Source organism: Dipodomys ordii, unplaced genomic scaffold, assembly GCF_000151885.1.
Source record: "Dipodomys ordii isolate 6190 unplaced genomic scaffold, Dord_2.0 Scaffold13, whole genome shotgun sequence".
In the NCBI taxonomy this organism is placed as follows: Eukaryota; Metazoa; Chordata; class Mammalia; order Rodentia; family Heteromyidae; genus Dipodomys; species Dipodomys ordii.
In genome coordinates, this window is record NW_012267229.1 from 22,318,435 (window position 1) to 22,343,695 (window position 25,261).

At 47.1% G+C, this 25,261-nt stretch overlaps 1 protein-coding gene across 3 annotated transcripts in view; it reads left to right on the plus strand.

The window, feature by feature from the left end:
• Window positions 1-22,004, plus strand: part of Sgk2 (serum/glucocorticoid regulated kinase 2) — a 36,277-nt gene extending 14,273 nt beyond the window's left edge. For 2 of the 3 annotated variants that reach the window (XM_013010992.1, XM_013010990.1), the window contains 13 exons: window positions 5,229-5,488; window positions 7,055-7,097; window positions 7,373-7,422; window positions 7,874-7,931; window positions 8,081-8,164; window positions 8,969-9,100; window positions 10,762-10,874; window positions 11,140-11,176; window positions 12,062-12,148; window positions 15,008-15,103; window positions 16,828-16,983; window positions 19,197-19,286; window positions 19,625-19,919. In XM_013010992.1, coding sequence (XP_012866446.1) covers window positions 7,062-7,097; window positions 7,373-7,422; window positions 7,874-7,931; window positions 8,081-8,164; window positions 8,969-9,100; window positions 10,762-10,874; window positions 11,140-11,176; window positions 12,062-12,148; window positions 15,008-15,103; window positions 16,828-16,983; window positions 19,197-19,286; window positions 19,625-19,789 — 1,104 coding nt within the window. In that variant the 5' untranslated portion in view covers window positions 5,229-5,488; window positions 7,055-7,061 and the 3' untranslated portion in view covers window positions 19,790-19,919. Of the gene's footprint in view, window positions 1-5,228; window positions 5,489-7,054; window positions 7,098-7,372; window positions 7,423-7,873; window positions 7,932-8,080; window positions 8,165-8,968; window positions 9,101-10,761; window positions 10,875-11,139; window positions 11,177-12,061; window positions 12,149-15,007; window positions 15,104-16,827; window positions 16,984-19,196; window positions 19,287-19,624; window positions 19,920-21,678 lie in introns of those variants that run through there. The other variant, XM_013010993.1, reaches the window with a different exon arrangement.
• Window positions 22,005-25,261: the final 3,257 nt, after the last annotated feature.

Here is a 25,261-nt window from a genome sequence, read left to right on the forward strand (position 1 = left end):
CACTCTACCACTTGAGCCACAGCGCCACTTCCGGCTTTTTCCCTTTTGTTTATGTGGTGCTGGGGAATTGAACCCAGGGCCTAATGCATGCAAGGCAAGCGCTCTACCACTGAGCCACCTTCCCAGCCCCTTGCTTAGCTTTTTTGCTCAGGACTCTACTACTTGAGCTACAACTTCATCTCTAGCATTTTAGAGATCAGTCTTTGGGGGCAGGGTACCTGTGGCTCATGCCTGTAATCCTAGCTACTCAGGAGGCTGAGATCTGAGGATCATAGTTTGAAGCCAGCCCAGGAAGGAAAGTCCATGAGACTCTTATCTCCAGTTAATCACAGAAAAAGCCAGAAGTGGTACACAAGTGGTAGAATACTAGGTTTTGAGCAAAAAGAGCTAAAGGACAGTGCCTACGCCCAGAGTTCAAGGCCCAGGACCAACAAACCAGCTTTGAACCTTGGTCCTCATACCTTAGCCTCCTGAATATCTAGGTCCTATCTTGACTGATGTAGGTACATAGAGTTTGGAGTTATACAAGCTTCTGTTTCATATATGTAACATAATTTACCAGTTCATTCCTTGATTTCATTACTCAAATTTGTCCTGTGCACCTACTATGGCCTGAGTCCATTTGAACCAAGAGAGTTCAGTAATGAGCAAGGAAAGTTTTTGCTCTTGTTAAGCTGATCTTCTGAGTTTGTTTATTTTTTGTTTTTGTTTTGTCAGTCATGAGGCTTGAACTCTGGGCCTGAGCGCTGTCCTTTAGCTCTTCAGTTCAAGGCTAGCGCTCTACCTCTTGAGCTACAGTGCCACTTCTGGTTTTCTGGTGGTTTATTGGAGATAAGAGTTTCACAGACTTTCCTGCCCAGGCTGGCTTTGAACCATGATCCTCAGATCTCAGCTTCCTGAGTGGCTAGGATTACAGGCGTGAGCCATCGGCGCCCAGCTTTCTGAGTTTTTATATTTGTTAGTTTGTTTTGTTTGCCTTGTTTGGTTTTGTGCGAGTCCTGGGGTTTGAGCTCAGGGTTTGGGCACAGTCCCTGAGCTTCTTTTATTCAAGGCTAGCACTCTACCACTTGAGCCACAGTTCCACTTCTGGTTTTTCTGTGATTAATTGGAGAGAAGAGTCTCATGTACTTCCTTGTGCATTTCCTTAGATCTCAGCCTCCTGAATAGCTAGGATTACAAGCACAAGCCACCAGTGCCCAACTCTGATGTTCTAATTTGAGCTTGAAAATGCAAACATTTAAACTGGGGCATGATGAGGGTCAAAGAGTAAGAAGTGTTGGGAGGTAAAATCTGAAGCACTGAAAGTGCTGAGTGCTGAGCTAGGTAGCTATAGTAGTGGGACCACACATCTTATTTTGCCCAGAATTGAACCAGGTTAGCACTGATAGCCCCAGATCCCAGACAGATCAGGATGAGCTACCATCTGTAGTCAGCACAGGCCTCTCTAGCTAACACTGAGGCACAGACTTCTGCTGTGCTGGTAAAAACCAGCCATGCAGATATTGAGGGACGAGCTTTTTTAGACAAAGCCAAAGCACAAGGAGCTGGGGACGAAAGGGCACTTGATGTGCTTGAAGGATATGGAGAGAGGTTGGGGTGGGGGAGGGGGGCAGTCAGGGATGGGGAACCACGGGTAGGGTATTGCTGGGAGCTGGGAGCCAGGTTGAACATTCACAGACCACGTACAGGCTCGGGGCTTTAATTCTAGAGATGATGTGAAAGATACTGCAGTTTTAGATCAGTTAAGACACATGATCTAGCCAGGTGCCCGTGTCTCACCCAAAATCCTAAATACTTGGGAAGCTTAGATCTGAGGATGGTGATTTTAAGCCAGTCTAGGCAGAAGAGGCCATGAAACTCTTATATCCAATTAACAAAAACACTAAAAGTGGAGCTGTGGCCCAAAGTGGTAGAGGGCTAGCTCAGGGAAAGTGGCCAGGCCCTGAGTTCAAGCGGCATGACCAACTAAAATAATTTTTTTTTCTAAAAGGCACAAAATCTGATTTACATTTTAGAAAATTCACCCTGGGGGACTGGGAAGGTGGCTCAGTAGTAGAGTGCTTGCCTTGCATGCATGAGGCCCTGGGTTTGATTCCTCAGCACCACATAAATAGAAAAAGCTGGAAGTAGCGCTGTGGCTAAAGTGGTAGAGCACTACTATTGAGCTGAAGAGCTGAGGGATAGCACCCAGGCCCAGAGTTCAAACCCCATGACCAACAAAAAAAATTCACTCTGGCTTTTGGTGGAGAAAGGTGAGGGAGTAAAGGAGTACAGATAGAATCAGAGAACAAGCAGAGAAGTTATGGCAATGATACATCCAAGTGAAGCTGATGCTCAGACAGGTGGCCATGGGACTGGGGTTTGGGGATTGAATACATCCATACCCATATAGGTTTGATTTTATTGTTATTGATCCATGATAATGGTACATTTGTAGAGTACAGTGTGATGTCTTAGTGCATGGGTACATTACGTAATGATCAAATCAGAATATTTTGGGCTGAGAATGTGGCTTAGTGGTAGAGTGCTTACCTAGCATGCATGAAGCCCTGGGCTCAATTCCTCAGTACCACATACACAGAAAAAGCCAGAAATGATGCTATAGCTCAAGTGGTAGAGTGCTAGCCTTGAGCCAAAGCAGCTCAGGGACGGTGCCAAGGCCCTGAGTTCAAGCCCCAGGACTGCCCCTCCACCAAAAAAGAAAAGAATATTTTATATGTCTGTCACCTCAAGCATGTCTTTGGTTCTTTGGAGGCAAGGATTTAAAATCCTCTCTCTTAGTAACATGGAAATACATAATGCAGTATTGTGAAGTATTGTCACTTTACCATGCAACAGGACACTTGAATTTACTTCTCCTAGCTAACAATAATTTTTTGGGGGGTCCGGTCGTGGGGCCTGAACTCTGGGCCTGAGCGCTGTCCCTCAGCTTTTCAGCTCAAGGCTAGCACTCTACCACTTGAGCCACAGAGCCACTTCCGGCTTTTTTCTTTTTGCTTATGTGGTGCTGAGGAATCGAACCCAGGGCCCCAGGCATGCAAGGCAAGCGCTCTACCACTGAGCCACCTGCCCAGCCCCTAACAATAATTTTGTATCTTTTAATCTTTCTCTCGTTCTCTACCCCAGCCTCTGGTAACACCACTATTCTACTCTCTGCCTCCATGAGATCAACTTTTAATTTTTAGATTCCACAAACGAATGACATCATGTGGTCCTCATCTTTTGCTGCCTGTCTTTATTTCACTTCGCATGATGCCCTCCAGGTTTATCCATGTTGCTACAAATCACAGGATTTCACATTTTTATGGATGAATAGTATTCCATTGTGTGTGTGTGTGTGTGTGTGTGTGTGTATACCACAGTTTCTTTATCCATCTATGCTCTGATAGACACTTTGACTAATTCTATATCTTGGCTATCATGAATAGTGCTACACTGAACATATGAATACTGTACAAGTGTCTCTGACATGTTGGTTTTATCGTCTAGATAGGTTTTGAAGGGGATGTCATGAAGAAGTGAAGGTGGGTAAGGGTGCAGTGTTTCTAGAACGAATTTCAAGTCACTGTCTTGAGCAGATATAGGTAATAGCACCATTACTGAGTTGGAAGATTGATGGAAGAGCCGACTGGGAAAGGCAAAGGAATGGAAGACCAAATCTTTGTTTTGGACATGGTAGGACTGAGATCTCTGGACATGTAATTAGTGAAGGGTTGAAGAAACAGATATGTAAGTTTAGGGATCACGAGATCAGAAAAATCAGAATTGGGAGATCAATCAGGGACCATTGACTATAACTGATTAAACCCTTAAACTGGTTTTGATCAACTAGGAAACAAGTAACTAGAAATCCAAGGACTGAGCCAGGGCTGAAAGACAAAAAGAAGAAAGAGAATGAAATAGGAGAGGTAAAGAAGGGGCAGCCTGTGAGCCAAAGGAATCCCCCAGGAGCAGGTAGACAGAGTGTGCCAAGGACAGAGCTGAGCAGGGTGGGGGTGGAGGCACTGAGGAGTGAAGATTCCATCATGGCCTTGTTGTTGAAAAGCAGCACCCTTGTGCTTGGGCTGTGTTGTGTCAACACGACACCCTGCAGATCTGTGTACTGGTGCAACATTTCTATTTTGTGGAAAGACATAGGCCTTTGAGGCTGTTTACTTGAGCTTTTCCGGCCCCCAGCATTTCTGAGCCTTCAGAAGACCCCCTACGCCACTGTGCTCAGTTTCCACCCTGTCCAACCTCCTCAACCCTGTGGACCCCTCCTCAGTAGTGAGTTGGAGAGCCATACAGAAAGTTCCAGAAGGGCAGGGACTCTGTTGGGTCCATCAGTAAATTCATTCTCCAGAGCACCCGTCCATTCTTCTTGGGCCCCTGGGACGGGAATGGACCCAGTGAGAACCTAATTTCATACCAAAACAGCACAGCCTTTGATGAACCAGGGTGCCCCTGGGACCCTGCTTGGCTCACAGACAGCCGGAGAGCTGTGTGCCAACTAGACCTGCTCCAGGAAGAGTGCACCCAAGCTCTGGAAGGGAAGTCCCAAGGGGACCAGCTTCTCAGCACTCAAAGGCCAAAGCTGCCTGGACTCTGACCCAGGCCCAGCTTCTCTGGAGCCTCTGTGGGTTATTGGAAAGTGGTATATCTCAGAAGCCATGGTATGGGTCTTTGGGCCTCTTCTCCAGCCTAAGTGATCTCCACAGGGCCTAGGTGTGCCCCTCAGATACTATGTTCTTACAGACAGACCCCCCCAACACATGTGTACATGTGAATCTATATACTCACACAGAAGTTTACTGGTATACCCCAATGTGGGCACACGATCATATACATGTATGCATCACATTACACAATCACATACTAATAGCAAGCACATACTCACAACAAACACACTCACATAAAATACATATAGATGCACTACACAGGTATGTACCCTAACACCCCACATGCACACCACACAGTGGAATACAATGATGCGCAATCACAGGTGCACAGATACATCTGTCCCTACAACCACAATGATACATAAACACACACACACACACACACACACACACACACACAAACACACTCAAATACTTGAAATAATGGGCCACAATGATACCCCAGAGACACACTGAAGCACATCTTTGAACAGCACACACCCTGACCCACACACTCACACCCGACCTAACAAACCCCAAGGGTCTCCAAGCTCTTTTAGGGCTGTCGTCTAACCCAGTTCCACCCCCCAGGGGGAGATGGTGTCTCTGAAGGAACAGAGATCCCCCATTGCATCTTAAGCTCTGCTGGATCCTGGGTGACATCAGCCAGCCCACTTGCTGCTGTTGCTGCTGCTGCCGCCGCTGCCACCAGAAGCTCTGAGCTCTGTGCTGAGGGCACCAGGCACTAACACTTCGCCCTTGTTGGGAGAACAGAGAGAGGCTCTTGTCCGCTGCCTGTGCTGGGCAACAACTGCTGCTTCTCCTAGAGGCCTCTCCTCGGGGCTGCACAGGTACGTGGGACCAAGGAAGCCAGGGGACCTGGCACTGGGGCCAGCTCGGAGAGGGGAGGGAGGGTGTTACAGGTAATGCAGGATCCAGCCTTGATTCCCCTCCAAACCAACCTCCTCTGCCTCAGCACTGCGGGCTCCTTCCCCTGTAGTGAGTTGTATAGTCAGCCACACAGAAAGTTCTAGAAGGACGTGTGGCTATGTTGGACCTAGCTACTTCCCAGAACATGTATTCACCCCTTCCTGGGCCCCTGGGGACTGGAAAAGACCCAGTGAGAATCTAGGAGGCTTAGATGAAGCCACACAGTGCTCCTGCAGATCACTGTGTTGGGGTTGGGCAGAGCTGGGCCTCTCAGATCAGCCTAGCTGGAGGTTTTTGTTCTTTCCTTTGGTCTCTTTCTTGGCCTCCCATAAGGTCATACATAGGGTAAGTGACTCCCTGTCAAGAGGATGGTCTCTTCTCAGAGAGCCAGGCTCACAGCAGACCACAGTGGCGTCTTGAGATGCACATTTTCCCTCAGCCCTCATGGGAGGTGCAGGGGCTTGTGTGGTCCTGAGCTCCCTGAGCCACGGCCTGGAGCTTCTAGCTGCTTCTATGAGGGCAGACACTGTACTGCTGGTTTGAATAGACCAGCTGGCCACCCCTCCACTGCCTGACTCAGATAGACACTGGCTAGTGTTGGGGCTTTCCTGGCTCTGGTCCAAAGGCCCCCAGGCCAGCTACTGTTCCTCTAGCACTGAGTAGAAGCCCTGTGGGGAAGAGACCAGCGCAGAATCTAGCCTAGCACTGTCCACAAAAGCACAGGACTGCCAGCAAGCCTGTGTGGTTGGTTAGGAGACTCAGCTTGTCCCTTGCAAACTATGGGGCTCTAGAAAGTGCTTTTTTTTTTGGTGCTGGTGGTGGTACTGGGTTTTACAAGTAACCACTTGTAAAATCACTTAAGTAATCACTTAAGCCACACTCCCAGCCCATACCCTTTTATGTTTATTTTTGATAGAGTCTTAAGTTTTTGCCTAGGGGCCAGCCGCAGACTGAAATCTTCTCATCTTCTCATCCTCCAGCTCCCTCCTAGCTGGGACCACAGATACACATCACCAAGTCCCAGCTCATTTTTGAAATAGGGACCCACTGATGTTTGTGTCCAGGCTAGCCTCAAACCACAATCTTCCTATCTCCACCTCTCAAGTAGCTGGGATTATAGATGTGGGTCCCTGTGCCCAGCCTAAAAAATATTTTTCTAATACTGAATATAGCGGCACATGCATACAATCCCAGCAACTGGCAAGTTGAGGCAGTGGACTCCTGGCTGGCTTTGAGTATATTGTGAGATCCTGTCTTAAAAAGAAATGTAGAGAGAGACAGAGGACAGGGGAGGAAGGAAGAAGGAAAGGAAATAAGGGAGGGAGAGAAAGAAAGACCTTTTCCAAGCCTCAGGCCTTCAGTGGGGGAAAGGTTCACACTTTTGGCCTATAAGAAGCCTTCCTGCGCTGAAGGAAGGATACCTTCTGGTATCCATCCTTGAAGCACTAGGCTGAGGCTTTCTCCTCTCTGTGCCTATCCAATCACAGCTGCAGAATGGCTTCCAGCCCAGCCAGGATCTCTAGCCCCCAGGTGAGTGATTCTGTATTTCCTACTCTGCACTAAGTGGGAATCTGTGGAGAGACTGACTGATTCCATAGGCTATGCCAGACCAGGAGCAGGAGCAGGTGAGATGGTGAATGGACAGATGGAAGAGGGTGGGGTCAGTGGGTGGGTAGAAGAGTGGAAAGAAAGGAAAGAAAAAGGGAGGCAGGTAGCTCATAAGAGATGTTGAAGGGACCTGAAACAAGGCCAGGGAGGGAGGGGGACCTGTTGCTCTTAATCACTTTTTTTTTTAATGTCTTCAGCCATCCAGGGCCAATGGGAACATCAACCTGGGGCCTTCAGCCAACCCAAAGTGAGTTCTGATCTCTCAAGCAACTTTCCTATCTGCCTGGTTAAGCCCCTCAGTCCTGGGATCTTCCCCTGGCTTCTTCTGCCACTGATTTCTGTGGCTTTTCCTGGTCTTCTGTCTGAATGCCCCTCTAATCAGCAGTATTAGCAGTTGCTGACTCTCAGGCTCTTCCTGAGGGATGAGAGACCAGATCCTGGTCTCTTGTCTGTGCCTTGTACATTTGGGCCTATTGTTGACTAGACAATAAACTAACTACCTGTGGGGGAGAAGGGCAATCTTAAAGTTCCTCTGGGCTGAGAGGACCTGACACCCTTAAGAGTAAGTCCTGGACACCTGGATGATGGCCCACTTCCAAAGTAAGAGAGAAGCCTGGATTTGCACTCACTCAGAGACAGAGCTCAGGTTTCTGGGTTTGCAAATACTGATTCATGCATGCTCTTCCATCATCTTCCAGTGCCCGGCCCACAGATTTTGACTTCCTCAAAGTCATTGGCAAAGGGAACTATGGGAAGGTAAGTAAACAGATCAGAGGCCTGAGCCTCCCTTCTCCAGTCTCTTTTACCCAGTGCACCCAGCGCACAGTGGGTGGGCTGGAGGTCCTCTCCTGCCATCAGAAAATCCACAGTTACCCATGGGACCTTGCATCTGTGCTTTTGCTCAGGTCCTACTGGCCAAGCGCAAGTCTGACGGGATGTTCTATGCAGTGAAAGTTCTGCAGAAAAAGTCCATCTTAAAGAACAAAGAGGTACTAGAGCTCAAAGCAGACATTATCTTGCTGTTTCTTCACTGCCACCCTAGCATGGCTTCCTTTCCCAAATGCACCACCACCACATCACACACATACCCCTCCAACACACACACACACAGACACCTCCAAGAGTCCATGAGGTTGGGTGCAGAGGTAATCCCAACAGGACATGAACTCTTCTCAAGGAAGCTAGGTCAGAATGCCTCACTCGGGAGCCTTCAGGAAGACCAGCAGGGCTCCTGCCCTCCCATAATATGGAAACGGTGATGGACATGCTGTCTTCATTGCAATGTGAGGGTCATACTTCACATTCTGCCCTTTCAAGCCATTCCATTCTAGTGCTTCAACTGACAAGTCTCTTCCATTTGAAGGGTGGGGAGAGAAAGGGGGCAGGATTATCTGTCAAGTCAGGATTTGGCTGAGTGGTTTGTGCTAACAAGGACATCATAGGGGCAAGAGGTAACCTTGCAGTTGGTCTTGGCAAAGAGAGTAAACTTCCAGACTGGGTATAGGACATGAGCAAAGGTGTGAAGATGGGTAGTACCTGGCTTTTTTAATCCTGTTTCCTACAGATTTTTCTTGTGACTCATTTCTATAGTCTTGTGCATGCTTTTCTCTTTACTCTGGTCACAGGGATTCTGATCTAGGGGCTAGAGTTACACTCAAGGAGTCTGACGCTGAGGAAAATAGCCATTGTGAGTGAGCAGGGGCATGAGAAAGTCTTGGGCAGGACAATCCCCATTGATGAGGCCACTGCAGACAACGCGGGGTATGAAAGCCCTGTCTGTGTTGACTCCACAGCAGAGCCACATCATGGCTGAGCGCAATGTGCTGCTGAAGAATGTGCGACACCCCTTCCTCGTGGGCCTGCGCTACTCCTTCCAGACCCCAGAGAAGCTCTACTTTGTGCTTGACTATGTCAATGGGGGAGAGGTGAGTGGAACTGCAAAGGACCGCATAAGCCAGCTGCTAGCTGGGAGCGGTCCATCTGCCTGCCGCTGTGCACCAAGCGCTGGGAGCAGCTCCCTGCATCTTGACAACAGACCCCCCCCATTTGGTAGCTGAAGAAACTGAGTCTCAGGGAGGTGAGTCACTTCTCAGGGCCACCCAGTCCAGGATTTGAATACAAGCCTGCTGGCTTCACATCATGATGTTTTTTGTTTTGTTTTTTTTTTCTCTCACCCAAACCCATCCAGACTCACCTTGAGAGACCTGGGAAAGGTGAATCCTAAGAGGAGCTCTGTAGACACAATTTCCCATGTTCCCAGTTAACATGTCATGCCATAGGGTAGAAGTTGCCTGTCACTATTGTAAACAGAGACCTGAGCTACCTAGTGACCCAGAAGCGGAGCTGGGATCAGCTGGGTTCCCTCTTGGACTTTACTCTGTGTCACAAGATGAGATGACAGAATTTAGTTGGATTCCTCAATGACCCCAGATTTGACCTATGTGACTGAATGCCTTTATGTCTGATGCCAAGAGGTGAAGTTTTGTCCTGAACCCCTAAGAGAAGGATTTTGCACACCAAGAAATAGACCAAGAAGCCGGACACTGGTGGCTCATACCTGTAATCCTAGCTATCAGGAGGCTGAGGTGGGAGGATCACAGTTTGAAGCCAGCACAGGCGGGAAAGTCTGTGAGACTTATCTCCAATTAACCATCAGAAAACTAGAAATGGAGCTGTGACTCAAACTGGTAGAGCACTAGCCTTGAGCAAAAAGATAGTGCTCAGGCCCTGAGTTCAAGTCCCATGACTGATGAGAAGAGAGAAGGGAAGGGAAGGGAAAGAAGGGGAAGGGAAGGGAAAGAAGGGGAAGGGAAGGGAGAGGGAGGGGAGGGGAGGAGAGAGGAGGGGAGAGGAGAGAAGGGAATAGGGGAGGGAAGAGAAGAGACCAAGAGCTTGGCCCGTGGGGAGATCTAACTTGGACTAGTGTAACAAACTTCAGCTATGATTCAAGCCATTAATCCCAGCTCCTTGAAAAGTAGAGACCAGAAGGATCATGGTTCAAGGACAGTCAGGGAAAACACTGATGAGATCCCATTACAACAAAAAAGCTGCGTGTGCTGGCTTTTGCTTGTCACCCCAGCTAAGTAAGAGGTGTAAATAGAAGACTCAGTCCAGGCTAACCCAGACAAAAAGATGAGATGTTATTTACAAAAGGGGCTGAGGACATGGCTTAGGTGGTAGGGCATGTGTCTAGCAAGCATAAGACTCTGAGTTCAAACCCAGCTGTGCCAGCTTCAAGTTACATGTGCTTAGACAAGTCATCTAGCTGTCCCACCCTCTATCCCTTACATGAAATTAGAACCATGTTGAAATCTTGAAGGTTGTCCTGAGGAATAAGTAATGTGGTGCAAGGCATGACTCGGAAGCTGGAACACTGAACAGGCTTTATCAGTGCTAACCAGTCTCCCCTCTTGCTGACTTCGGATATGGTGAATGGGCAATGGAACCAGTGTGCCCTCTTTTGCTATGAATACCCTGCGGTTGAGGTTGGGATGACCGAGCCATGAACCAAGTGAGGATCCTGTGGGCTCCTGGCCTATGCTAGGAGCTGGAAGCCAGCAACCTCTCTCACTGCCTTCTCCCCCAGCTCTTCTTCCACCTGCAGCGGGAGCGCAGGTTCCTGGAGCCCCGTGCCCGTTTCTATGCCGCTGAGGTGGCCAGTGCCATCGGCTACCTGCACTCCCTCAACATCATTTACAGGTGAGGCCCCCAGCTTAGGCCTGGAACAAGGCCCTTCTTGCTCCAACAACCGGGCTTTGTATGAGCCATGAAATCCTGGTGACCTTGGGTCTTCGTCCCAGTGATGTGATAAGACTGGAATGCCCTCCTTCCTAAAGTCCCTCTGCACTTTGGGGCTCCTATGAATAGTCCTTCCACCAGGGTCTGGGTCTCCAACCCCCCCAGCCCCCTCCCTATCACTAAGAGGCCATGACACTGGTAGGATGTCTTCTCTTATTTTCTGCAGGGACCTGAAACCAGAGAACATTCTCTTGGACTGCCAGGTTGGTGAGGGTGTGGGTGACCATGAGTCTGTGTGCACAAGCATGCATGTATTTTGCATGCTGCACACTAGTAGGACATTATATGTACAGGAGACTGTACATACTCATAGATGTGTGTACATATGTGTATATGCAAGGTTTGTGTGGAGTGGGGGTGGAGCTGGTGAGGGTTAGTAGATTTTGTTATTCTTCCATATCTTGGCCCAGGTTCCCTGGAAGCAGATACTGAGGTGGGCAGGTGTGTGCAGGTCTATCAGGGAACACTCTGGAAAGATATTGCTTTAGGAAGTGGGGGTGGGGAAGACAGGGATGGGCAGAAGAAGGGTTTCACCCACACTGTGGTTGCAAAGGTGGCCTCAGCTGATCTCACAGGGTTAATATCTGAGCTGGATAGCTCTTTTGCCAAAAGAGCCCTTGTCCCAAATTAAAGCAAGGAAGCTGGGCCTCTTGGCCCCTATTCTGCCCAGTTATTGTGTATTGATTGCCCCTAAGGAGGGACTTAACTTTGACCAAGGGATTTTCCAGTTATGGAGACCCTAGCAGAGGAGCCTGAGCAGATCCCTGTGATATTCATATCTTCTAGCTGCTACAGATGTGGTCACTTTCTGAGTCTCTAGCCCTCTGTCAAAGAGCATTGTAGCCCAGTAGGGACATCCTGGAATTGCTACTATTGTTGACATTGGTCAGAGTCTGTGATGAGCTGTGGAGGACTATGAGATGTCAAGTCCCTACCCTGTGCCTGCCCTGTAGAGCCTGTGATGACACCTAGTCTCTTAGCCCTGGATCTGTGTGGAGCCTGGAGCCTGTATTTGTGCATCAGCCCCACAGCCAGGACTCTGGGCTTTGGATTAGGCCAGCCACACCCTCTGTTGTTTCTCTCCTCAGGGACATGTGGTACTGACAGACTTTGGACTTTGCAAGGAAGGTGTAGAGCCTGAGGAGACCACGTCCACCTTCTGTGGCACCCCTGAGGTAAACGTACACTCCTAGGAGAGGCAGGCTGGAAATAGATGGCTCCTGAACAGAGACAGCCATCAAGTTACCGCAGAGAGCCTCTCTCCATTCACCCAAGCACTTCCCAGAGCCAGCTGTGGACCAAGCCTTGGCTTTCACATCTGGATTAATGGCATCAGCTCTCAGGGTAGCTGGGACCTGGCCAGCTATGATGAATCTCTGTAGCACTGCTTCCCAATGGAAATAGATACAGATGTATGTATACCATTTCAACTTTTCCAGCAGCTACATTGAAAAGGAAAAAGAAATTGAACAGGTCTGTAATCCCTCTACTTAGGAGACTGAGGCAGAAGGATCAAAACTTTGAGGCCAGCCTGAGGCCAGGGAGCAAAACCCCATCTCAGAAAAGCAAACAGAAAAAACAAACAAACAAAGTGAAAACACACAGGCAGGGGGTGGGGTGGAGGGAGGAGGTTAGTGATAGAACATTTGCCTAGCATGTGTGAAAGCCCTGGGTCCCATCCTTCAAACCAGCAAAAGTTAGCTGATTAATTAATTAATTTAAAAATGCAAACAGGTAAAATTAATATACCATCAAAATAATATTGTTGAAATCATTGTTTTTCTGAAGCTTTGGAGTCCAGCATGTATTTTTTTTAAGTCACAGCCCATCTTAATTTGGTTCAATCACACTTCACATGTTTAGTAGCCACACATAGCCAATGGCCGCTGTACTGATGACACTGGGGAAGGAGGGCCTGGCCTGAGGGTTCAGAGCAGGGCCTGCAAGTGTTAAACACAGGTTTGCGTCCCTCTTCCAACCACCAAGAGCCTGCAAGGTTAAAGTTGTTCATCTCAGGAATTCCACATATCTATCTGTCCTTCCAACACAGCTGCCCATAGCCCTAAGGTTATAATCTTATCTTGAGCCAAGTATGGTAGGCATGCTGGTAATACTAGCATTTTGAGAGGATTGAGTCCAGACTAGCCTGGGCCACATAGCTAGAGAGAGAGAAAGAATGACTGAGAGATGGGGGGGGGAGGGAGGGAGAGAAGAAGGGAGGAAGAAAAATCTTTTCTTGAACTCCTGCCTACCTGCCTACCAGTCTTGGACCTTGGGCCTGAAGGGGACCCCTGTGGCTCATACAGATACCATGGTAGGGGTAGAGAGCTGAGGCTTCAGTGCAGAACAGCTTCATTCTATGGGGGCCTGCGGTGAAACTTAAACTGGTGTATTCACCACATGCTAAACAACTGGGTTGGGCTTGGTATCTAAGTTAGACTCCTCCATCTAGTGCCTGGTAGCCCCTGGATAGGTGACTTTACTGAGCAGCAGCCATTGTCTCTGTGTGTGTGTGTGTGTGTGTAAAACACTTGGTAAAGAAGTCCTTAAGCATGTCATCCATGCCATCCCTTCCCTGGATGCTGCCTCCATGGGAACAGGGGAGATGGACCCCTGGCTCGTATGGAGATGCATGGCCCCAACAACTTCTTTCTTCAATGATTCTGCCCCTGCTGCAAGCCAGGGAGCACCAACAAGAGTAATCACAAAGCTCGCTCTCATTGTTGGAGGTCTGGGCACATCCTTATCCCAGCCCAGTTAAATTTCTGGAGCTCCACTTCATGGAAGAGGAGACCAAGGTTCTAGGAGGTTAAATAACCTGCCTGAATCACACACCAACAGGTACTCAGGTCTGTGTGAATTCCTGGCAGAGATCCCAGGCTGAAAGTCACCAAGCCCTTGGCTTTGGTAGAAAGCACAGCTCTTCTGCAAATTCTCTCCCAAGGTGTGCATGAACTCCTCTAGCAAGGTGATGTCCCTTCTCTCCTCTGTCCTATATTCCTATTTCTTAGATTTCTCATGTACTGTGCAGAATTTCCCAGGGTTTTCCTATTCCCAAGACACTGATAGCCTATTAGATACCCATGTGCAAATTAGAAAGCAGACTTAATTAAAAAGGCATCCCTTTACACTTGATGCCAGTGGCTCAAGCCTGTCATAGCTACTCAGGAGGCTGAGATCTGAGGATGGTGGTTCAAAGCCAATTTGGGCAGGAAAGTCTGTGAGATTTTTTATTTCCAACTAACCACCAAAAAAGCCAGAAGTGGAATTGTGACTCAAGTTGTAGAACACTAGCCTTGGGAAAAGTAAGCTAAGGGATAGCTCCCAGGCCCTGTGTTCAAGCCCCAATACACTCTGTCTCTCTGTCTCTCTTTTTCTTTCACACACACACACACAATTTTTTTTTTTGGTCCGGACGTGGGGCCTGAACTCTGGGCCTGGGCGCTGTCCCTCAGCTCTTCAGCTCAAGGCTAGCGCTCTACCACTTGAGCCACAGCGCCACTTCTGGCTTTTTTTTTCTTTTTGCTTATGTGGTGCTGAGGAATCAAACCCAGGGCTTCAGGCATGCAAGGCAAGTGCTCTACCACTGAGCCACCTTCCCAGCCATATACACACAATTTTTAAAATTTTATTTTATTGTCAAGGTGATGTACAAAGGGGTTATAGTAAGCTAGTGAGTACATTTCTTGTCAAACTCATTACCCCCTCCCTCATTTTTCTCCCACTCTCCTACCCCCCAATCCTCCCCGCCACACACACAATTTTTTAAAGATACTCTTTTAAACCATTATAAAGTTGCCAGATATACTACTGAACTGAGGTTGGAACTTGGGGAGAGGGATGACAGCTCCTCTTAATCCTGTGGCTGGTAAAACTTCTGTAGAGTTCCTGGCATGTAAACTGTACAGGGCAGTTCTGGCTATCTCCTTTATGTCCCTGCAGAAATCACAGCAGGACCACAGCTTGATCTCTTTCAAGTGTTGTCTTTGCAGATGTAGGCTGGGGTCTGCTGAAATAGTGTGTTTCTCTCATAGTACCTGGCTCCTGAGGTGCTTCGTAAAGAACCTTATGACCGGGCTGTAGATTGGTGGTGTTTGGGAGCTGTCCTCTATGAGATGCTGCATGGCTTGGTGAGTGCTACTGGAGAGAAAGCTGGGAGAGCTGAGCTTAGCTGAGAGTGGTCTCCCCTCTGCGTGGCTTCCTCTAGCCCTACACAGGGAACTAAATGAACCACCTCTCTACCCCACATGAGAAAAGATGATGCCAAACTGTTATAAATATGTTCTCCAAGAACCACTGGAGTCACAACCATAGACATAAAAATAGTTGTCTCCACAATGCAAAATGTACTTCTGCAGAAGTTAAAAAATCTGGAAAGCAAGCCCAGGAGCAGGCAGGCCACTCCCTAATACAGCAGGCCTCCCTCCTTTGGTTGAGCTCAGGTTCATGTTTTGCTCGTGATTGGCTAGTTGGAATAGGGTAAAATGTGTTTACATGAAGTGACTTTGAAATAAGATGAACAGTTCACAAGTAATCTCAAAGTAGGCCCATACCCTCTGCTATTTCTTGAACAATCTGAAGCGTGTCTTAAGTTTATCTTGAAAAAAAAAAAACACTTTCAGACCAAATCTTACCTTTCAAAAGTCCTTCTTCATCACAAAGCGGTTGTCTTTTCCTTAACAAGAACCAAGTCACCATTTATACAGTTTCCTTTAATTATGTCTATTTCTTTATATTCATCAACGTAGAGACAAGTCCTACCTATTGCCCTACCCCAAATTAACCCTCTGCAAATTCAGGTTCGTATTTCTAACTCCATAGGCTATTTTTGACACAGATCCAAACCCTCTAAGTCAATGTTTACCTTCCATCCCTGATCATCTTTCCTTTTCCTGCTTACCCAGACCAATTGTTTGTAACTACGGTTTCTATGTTTTTGTGAGCTTTAGTGTCGGATGTACCCAGAACAAAGCTGTGGAGATGGGTACTTATTTGTGTAGGCAGCTACCGGGAGCAGAGCCATAGGGCATGATGAGGACAGGGTTTGTGGCTGAGCTCCATGTCAGACCACCACAACTCTTGTCACATTTGCATCAGCTTGGCAAGCAACCCACCTCTAACATCCTCATAAATCTCCAGTGGTGCAGGATAATGTGCATGCTTTAACTTTGTCAGTCCAGTGGTGTAGTGTGGGACTCCCAACAGCACATTTATAGAGCTGGAGTTCCCGGAAAAGCTAAAGGTTGTGAGCCGGGACCCATGTCTCAGGGCAGGCAGGATGACAGTGAGTTGAAGGTACATGATCACACATTCCTCTAGGCTCAGGCCCTGGAGGGCGCTTTGAGAGTCTCAGAACTGAAGTCCATCAGACAGAGCAAAGCAGAAACTTTTTTTCTTTTTTGTCAGTCATGGGGCTTGAACGCTGGGCTTGTGTGCTCTTCAGCTCAAGCCAAGTGCTCTACCACTTGAGCCACAGCACCACTTCCAGTTTTCTGGTGGTTTATTGGAGATGAGAGTCTCACGGACTGCAATCCTTAGATCTCAGCCTCCTGAGTAGCTAGGATTGCAGGCATGAGCCACCAGCGTCCGGCCAAAGCAGAAACTTTTAAGCAACATACTTTGATAGAAAAAGACAGTGTTTCTCATAAAAGGGAAACCAATGGTTATACGATTATATCTTTTTCTTCTTTTCTTTCTTCTCATATCTTTTCTTTTCTTTTTTTTTTAAGATGGTATTGAGCCAAGATATAAGACACAGTCTGGTTAAATCTTCCCTGCTACTCAGTTTGCTCCTTGAGACCCTCATTCCTTATTTGCGTGAGTAATCCTCCAGCTTTGCTCCTTGTCTTCCCAGCCACCCTTCTTCAGCCAAGACGTGGCTCAGATGTATGAGAACATTCTGCACCAGCCACTGCAGATCCCCGGGGGGCGGACAGTGGCTGCCTGTGACCTCCTGCATGGCCTTCTCCACAAGGACCAGAGACAGCGGCTGGGCTCCAAGGCAGACTTTGTGAGTGGCCTGCAGCAGAGCCCTGGCCCCTGGAGGACTCTCAACTTCCTGAAGAAAGATAAGCCTATCAGTGTGCTTTCTGCTGCCCTCTAAAAGCAAGAGCTGCTAACACAGTCTTCTGGGAAGTTCTTAGTCCTGGAAGCAGACTACTTTCTTTAGTCTCCTTATTTCAGTTAAGCGATATATGCTGAGCACCAACTGTGTGTCAGCATTGAGCTGAGTGCTATGGTTTTAATGGGCTTGATCTCTGCCTTTATTAAAGAAGATGACAAAACATAGATTATATACAGTTACCACACAGGGTGATGAATGTCAGAAGGAAAGGACAATAGTGGGAGGGGGATCACATTTTGGCATGGTCCAGGTAGACCCTCTCTGAGGAGTGACAGTTATGTTGATATTGGAGAGTTGTCAGGTGTTTTGAGCAGGGGAATAGCATGACCAGATTTAAGTTTTTAGAAGCTTCCTGTGCCTAAGTTTGAATTGGACTCTTTTTACAAATAGGTGAGCACTTTACCTTGCCAGACCCCAACCTGGGCACTTAGGATATAAAGATAAATAATTCACAGTCTGTCCCCGTAATGAGTTAAATTTTTTAAAATTAAAGTATCATTAAAAAAAAATAACCCTGGCAGCCAGGCATGCACCAGTGGCTCACATTGTGATCCTAGCTACTCAGGAGGCTGAGATCTGAGGATCCCAATTTAAAGCCAGCTGGGGACAGAAGATCCAAATGACTCTAATTTCCAATTAACTAGTAAAATATCAAAGGTGTGGCTCAAGTGGTAAGACCACAAGCTTAGTGAAAAAGCCAATTGACATCAGGGGACACACACAGAGACACAGACACACAGACACACAGACACAGACACACACACACACACACACCAGTACTCAGGAACTTGAACTCAGGAAGACTGAGTTCAAGTTCAGCCTGGACAACATTGAGATCCTATGTCAATTTATTTTAAATTATACATCAAAATAATCTGGTTCTTTAACATAAGATCATTTGATTTTACATAAAGAAGGCTGCAGTACAGATGCCCCTTAGTAACTGGGAATTGGCTTGAGGGATGCCCTCAGGATAACAAAACTTGCTAGCTCAAGAGGCTGAAATCTGAGGATCACAGTTCAAAGCCAGCCCAGCCACGAAAGTCCGTTAGACTTTTATCTCCAATTAACCATCAGAAAACCAGAAGTGGTGCTATGGCATTTGCCTTGAGCTGAAGAGCTGAGGGACAGTGCCCAGGCCTAGAGTTTAAGCCCCACACCTACAAAAAAGAAAAAAGAAAAGAAAAGATAACAAACCTTTGCAAGCACACAGTAAGGGCTTTGTAGGCATGTTTCCAAAAGCCCAGCGTGCCAGATAGTGAGAGATATAATGGCATTTAAGGTACTGGTCCAATCCTTCCCTAATCAGCTTACAAAACAAGAGCTTCTAGAAAGCTCCTTAAGGGAGGTGTGTAACTTGCAAGATAAGCTGTGTATGCATGCAGACCTAATTCAAAGGGTGCAAATGGTACTCAAGTTCCTCTCTTCCTTCTCCTCCAGTTCTCAGCTTAGCAGTAACAGGAATTAGCAGTTTCTTTGGTGTTCTGCAGCTATTTGGGACCTGGCTTTTTAAGTAGCCGCGTGGGCAGTTCTGATGTAGGGAATGAGAGCACTATCCTGTAAGAAACATCCTGTAGAGGTACAGTCCTACTGGGAAGGAAGGAGGTTGGTGCCAGAGTTGGTATTGATTAGGAAAGATTAGGAAAGAAGAGCTCAAATTCCTGGGAATGTACAACTTTTCTTGGAGGTTTGTTTCGGAACTTTCCTGTTGCTTCTTTGGTCTATTTTGTCTGGATTGAATTCTGGAAGACTCAATATGTCCTGATGTGGAGTGGGAGGGCAGGTTCCCCAAGTTCTTCCCTGTCCATCCCCCTCCCCCAGCCTGTTGACTCCCTCCTTCACTGACCTTCCTCCAGAACCCTAGCAAAGTATGGTCTCTATTCAGTAAGCCGATGCTACGGGAAAGGTTGGGGTTCTGGATGATGTGGGAAGTGGGAGGCCTATCTACAGAGCTTTCTCTTGGCCCAGGAAACCAGCCAGAACTGCAAGGGACTGTCTCCTCTGACCACCTGCTGGTATAATTGGGGCCTTGAAGGATCTGGGAAGTGGGGAGGCAGGAACCCCCATGGCTACTTCTGATCAGTGCCTTCTTCCTGTAGCTGGAGATAAAGAACCATGTGTTCTTCAGTCCCATCAACTGGGAGGATTTGTACCACAAGAGACTGACTCCACCCTTCAACCCGAATGTGGTAAGAGGTCTCAGCACTCCAGATTTGGGATTCCTAGGGCTGGTGAAAGCTTGGAGGGTATCCGGGCCAACTCTCTTTGTACAAGTAGGGACACAGGGGGCCCAAGGGACACAAACTGAGTTAGTGGTAGAACAGTTGCCTCCTCCCTCACCCCACCCAGGTCTGCAGTGATGAGCCAGGCTACCATTCCAGTATCTTTAGAATGGTAACTAACCCTCCTAATAGAGTCTTTAGGTTTTAAAGTGCTCTGTGTCTCCTAGTACACCCAGGCAGAGCCACATCCTAATGACATATTCAGACTTTTTCCTGATGATAAAGTTAACCTGTATTCCTTGCAGGAAGTGTGTAAAAACAGAAGTGTAAACAGAAGTTTATACGCTTTGTATCTCACTACCCAAGGGAAATCAATATTGGCATACTTCTGGAACTTTTTATGTGTGTATGTGTGTATCTCTACAACTTTGTCCTCTAGTATCTATGGGATAATAAAGTTCCTTATATAAAAAGGCCTAGAATTTGCATATGACCTACATGTACCATATACTGTAAACTATCTTTAGATGATGTATAATACCTAGCACAATGTAAATATTATGCACATAATTATTACACTCTATTGTTTAGGGAATGACAATAAAGTTTGTACATGTTTGGTACAGTTAAAAAATTTTTTTTGACATTCATGGGCCTGAACTCTGGGCCTGGGCACTGTCCCTCAGCTCTTCAGCTGAAGGCTAGCACTCTACCACTTGAGCCACAGCGCCACATCTGGCTTTTTCTGCTTATATGGTGCTGAGAAACCGAACCCAGGGCCTCATGCATGCAAGGCAAGCACTCTACCACTGAGCCACCTTCCCAGACCCAAGTTAGGATTTTTTTTCCAGAACATTTTAAATTTGCAGTTGGTTGTACCTATAGCTTTAATGATCATGGAAGCGGAGCTCTGATCCTGTCCATATCTTTACTTATATCTATAGAACCTATATAATCTTTCCACTTTTGGCTTAAGAACTATTAAAATTTTCTATGACATATAAGGTTTTATATGTCATAGAAAACTTTAATAGTGGCTGTGCATTGTGTGTGTGTGTGTGTGTGAATGTGGCGGGGGAGGGGAGGGCCTTGAGCTCAGGGCCTCTAGCTCTTGCTTGGCTTTTTCACTCAAGGTTAATGATCTTGAAACTCATCCTTGGGCTGGGACCACTATACCCTGCAATTTCTGTGAGGACAAGCATGGCCTGTGTACTTCTTTAAAAAAAATTTTTTTTTGTCAGTCATGGGATTTGAACTCTGGGCCTAGCCGCTGTCCTGGAGCTCTTCAGCTCAAGGCAAGCACTCTACTACTTGAGACACAGTGCCACTTCCAGTTTTCTGGTTGTTAGTTGGAGATAAGAGGCTCATGGACTTTCCTGCCCAGGCTGGCTTTGAACTGTGATCCTCAGATCTCAGACTCCTGAGTAGCTACGATTACAGGTATGAGCCACCAGAGCCCGGCTTGGCCTGTGTACTTTTATAGTCCAAGACTTGTTATGTTAAGGCACATCTGTATAACAAGTCACCACAAAACCAGGAATCTTTGAACAGCCACCTTCATTTTGTTCAGGTTCCAAGGGTTAGCTTGGTGGCTTTTGTCAGTCTGGGCCAGGTGGCTAGCCACTCTCTGCAGTGCCTTCACATGTCTGTGGTCATAGTCGGGCAGCTGGCAGCTGATAATCTAGAATTGCCACACTCAGGTCTCCTTCCTGAGGCCTCTCATTCACCAGCAAGCCAGTCTGGGCTTGTTCACAGGGTTTGCTTCAAGATTCCAACTACATCAAAAGAACTAACTCCCAAAGTGCATTTTCCCAATCTCTGCTTGGGATCTCCTTTGACAGTGTCCCATTAGCTTAAGCAAGTCACTTGGCTAACCAATGTTATAAACATGGAGAAATGTACTCTTTGAGTGGTGGATGGAAAAGTTGTGATCATTTTTTGTAATCTCCTACCCAGGTCTTCCCTCTCTACCACCTTGTCTTGTCTTAATACCCTGAATTATGTACTTATATACCCATGCTTGTTATCAGTTCTCTTGTCCTCTGCATAATGTCAGCTCCTTGGAAGAGAAGCTTGCTCTGTTTTCCTCCTTTATCACCAATGCTGTGAACAGTGCCTGGAAAGCATTCAGGAAGTATATAATCACCTGACTTGTCCGAGGATTGAGGTGAAGCAGCCAAAGCATTAGAGCAATCAGCCATATGGAATGACATGATTCATGTAAATGCATGGAAACTTAAGAGTTCAGTCAGGATGAGCAGGGGGTACATGGAGCGGAGGCTAGGCATCCCTTCCAAAGCTCTGGATGTGTTAGTTCTGACTATAGTGATTTCTTCTTATTGTTGGCTTTTATGGACAGGCTGGACCTGCGGATTTGAAACACTTTGATCCCGAGTTCACCCAGGAAGCTGTGTCCAAGTCCATCGGCTGTACTCCTGACACTGTATCCAGCAGCTCTGGGGCCTCAAGTGCATTCCTGGGATTTTCCTATGCACCAGAGAATGATGACTTCTTGGACTAAGAGAAGCAGCTGTGAAGCCACTGAGGCCACTAGTAACAGAGGGGATTACCTTCAGCTCCTAGTCCGACACAAAGAGCTGGATGCTTAAACAAGAAATGGGTTTTTTTTTTTTTTGGCTATCCCAGGGACTTGAACTCTAGACCTTCGTGCTATCCTTGAGTTTCTTCAAAGGATAGTGCTCTACAACCGTAAGCTACAGAGCCACTTCTGGCCCTTTCTGAGTAGTTTGTTGTAGATAAGAATCTTATGGACTTTCCTGCCCAGGCTGGCTTGGAACTGCAATCCTCAGATCTCATCTTCCTGAGTAGCTAGTAGCTAGGATTACAGGCGTGAGCCACTGGTGTCCAGCTGGGGTCTTTTTTTTTTTTTTCCCCAGCAGGTAAAAGAATGTTATTTGGACCCAGACTAGTAAGATAGTTCATCAGATACTCTGATGCTCTTTGTATTTCTACTCCTTCCTTCTTAACCAATTGCTTCTGTGTTCCTTTTTTATCCCCCCACCCTGTGACCTACTACCTAAGAAAGGCAACTAAAGAGAAGACAAGACTTATATTTTACTCATAGTTTCAGAGGTTATAGTCCATGGTCATCTGGCTGTGAACTTGAAGCAAGTCTGAAATACCATGGCCTAGACCACTGCTTATCTCAGGATAACAGGAAGTAGAGAGAATGGAAGAGATTTGGAATAAAGTGTAACCTTTAAAGGTATGTTCACAGTGACCTGCTTTCTCCAACAAGGCCCCCATTCTCCTAGTTTCCAGGATTTCCTAATAAGGCTATCAAATTGATAAAGTCAGAGTCCTGGATCCAATCACTTCCCAAAAGCTCCACCATCTGGCAACTCAGCCTTTAACATATGAGCCTTCCAGTGACATTTCAGATCCAAGCTATAACAGCTTCTAATATTAGGATTACTACATTATCACAGTTACCAGCACTCCAGTCACCACTTTTGTGTTCTGGGAAAGTAAAAAAAGTAGGATGGAGGAACTAAAGTACAACATTAAAGAGTTTTCTAGTTGGGCTTAGGTAGCTCAAGCCTGTAATCCTAGCTACTCAGAAGGTTCAGATCTAGGACCTCTGTTCGAAGCCAGCCAGGACAGGAAAGTCCATGAGACTCTTATCTCCAATTAACCACCAAAAAGAAAAAAACAGATGTGGAACTGTGGCCCAAGTAGTAGAGTGCCAGCCCTGAGTGAAAAAGCTATAGGACAACACCCAGGCCCCAAGCTAGATCAGGAGGAACTGCTGCTAAGCTTTGACCTGTGCTGAGAATATTCAAAGAGGCTGGTGTTCATGTTAATGAACCTTAGTAAATGCCAGATATGGAAAATGAAGAGGCAGGACCAAATACCCAACTCCCCAAAGCAAAATCCAAAAGTGTAGTTGTCAAAAACATGAAAATACTGTTTAAAGCACATAGCAAGCTTTGGGCTATGAAACACACAGTGGCTCCATCAAAGATAGTAAAGCTTGCTTTCTTTTTCACCAGAATAGGAAATAAAAATGAAAAAAAAACCTGCTAATGAATTGATCGTGGTACACCTATGTTTATTGAGCACATTCTAAGTGTTCTATGCATTGTCTACTTTCCTCAATATAAACCAGTATTCAGAAATCATTAACTCCATTTTACAGACAGGAAACACTGACTCAAATACATCCAGCAGCTTGCTCAAGGTCACCGAGCTAGCACAAGCCGCAGCCAGGAATTGAATTTGGAGGAGTTAATGTAAAATCCTTGCTCTTTCTACCTCTGGTAGGAGAGCAGTGGGAGAGGTGTTCTGGGTGGGTGCTTTTTCCCTTTTATAGTAAACACTGTGCAAGAAACAGGCAGAAAGTTCCTAAGAGTCCCAACTATACATCACTTTCATTTGCATCTCTGACTATCCAATTTGTCCGATTTAAACAATGCAGCATCCTCAGAATTTTCTGAACTGAGGACATTGCTCTGTTGTGGTGGTGGTGGCAGCAGTGATTTTCAAATCATCCTCTTCTTTAATTCCAATGTGTAGTTGTAAAATGGCAAGACAAGTTGTGTCTGTGCGTTTTAACATTCTAAGCTCGTACTTCGTACATGCTGCATATCAACAAATGTTCACTAAAATAGTTGAAGGATTTTTGCAATTTGTCTGACTGAGCCTAGAGGCTGCCAGAGCGTCCTGTGCAAATCCGCAGCCTTCTCGAGGCAGGCAGAGAACGTTCCCTGAGAAGAAGGGTGGCCTGTTTGTGGCTCGGTTCTCCTGACCTTGGCGGGCAGCCTGTACGAGGTAGGAGCCCTTCTGCCCCCAGCCAGTGTCTTAACGATTACGATTACTGTGATAATGTAATCCTCTTTCAGATCTCAGTGCACCAGAGGCGCCATTCTGACTTAGCTCGAACCCTTCACAACTCCCAAAGACAGTTTATAGTTGTACATTTTGGCACGATCTGACTGAAGTCTCAGTCCCTGTTAGGGCAAGATCAAGAGGATAAAAGGAAAGTAGACAAGAGACCTCAGTAGATCCCAACAGGCTTTAATCATTGCTGCAGAGGGACTCCATGTAACACCGAGTAGGGTCGGAGAAACAAGGGGCGGGAGTGGGGGGTTTTAGGGCTTTTAAGTATAGACAGGGAATGTGTTCCTAGAACGTCCTTGTATTTGTAGCGGAGTATACAATGTGCTGGCAGCTGTGGCAGACAGTGCACTTTCGGATAAGGTCGGGGGTGAAGTTTTGCTGAGAATGACTCAAGGGCAGGGTTAAGATTTCCGGGGAGATCTTCAGGAGGGGTCCCTGGGGGAGGGTGGTCAGTGGGCCATGGGAGCCACATTGAGTTAGGAGAGCAACGCAGATTCCCATCAACCCGCCCCCCGCCCCATCCCCCGGGCAGGCAGGTCACTGTCATAATCCCGGGGCTCAGGGCTGGCCGTGGAAGCTTGAAGATGGAGGACTAAGAACATTTTGCGTTACCATTTGCCCCATTACATTCCTCCAGCCCTTCCGAGAAGTCTCACCGCTGTTCCCGGTCAAACGGTTCCAGCAAGAGCTGTACGGCTACTGTAGGTCAGATCGCCGGATACCAGCGCCCCGCCCCAATCCCGGCCCAGACCTTCTGCGCCCGTGCCCTGGGATCGAGGCGGCGGAGGGGGCGGCGGAGGAAGCCCTCAGTGTTCTCCTTCATGATGGCACGAAACTTTGGCCCTTACGTCTTATCATTTTTGTACGTTTTCAATAATAACTCTTATTAAACAATATAGTGAATGGACTTCTTTTCTTTCCGGGTATGAATCCTCGTTGTTTTTATGTTTACCCCCATCATCCGTAGTAATGGTACAGTCCGGCAGTAGCCCCGCCCTTGCCCCCCCCCAGCCCCTGAGGCCCGCAGGCATCCGCCTCGCTGACGTCATCACGCCTCTGCGGAGGTCGCTTCGGAGCGGGGC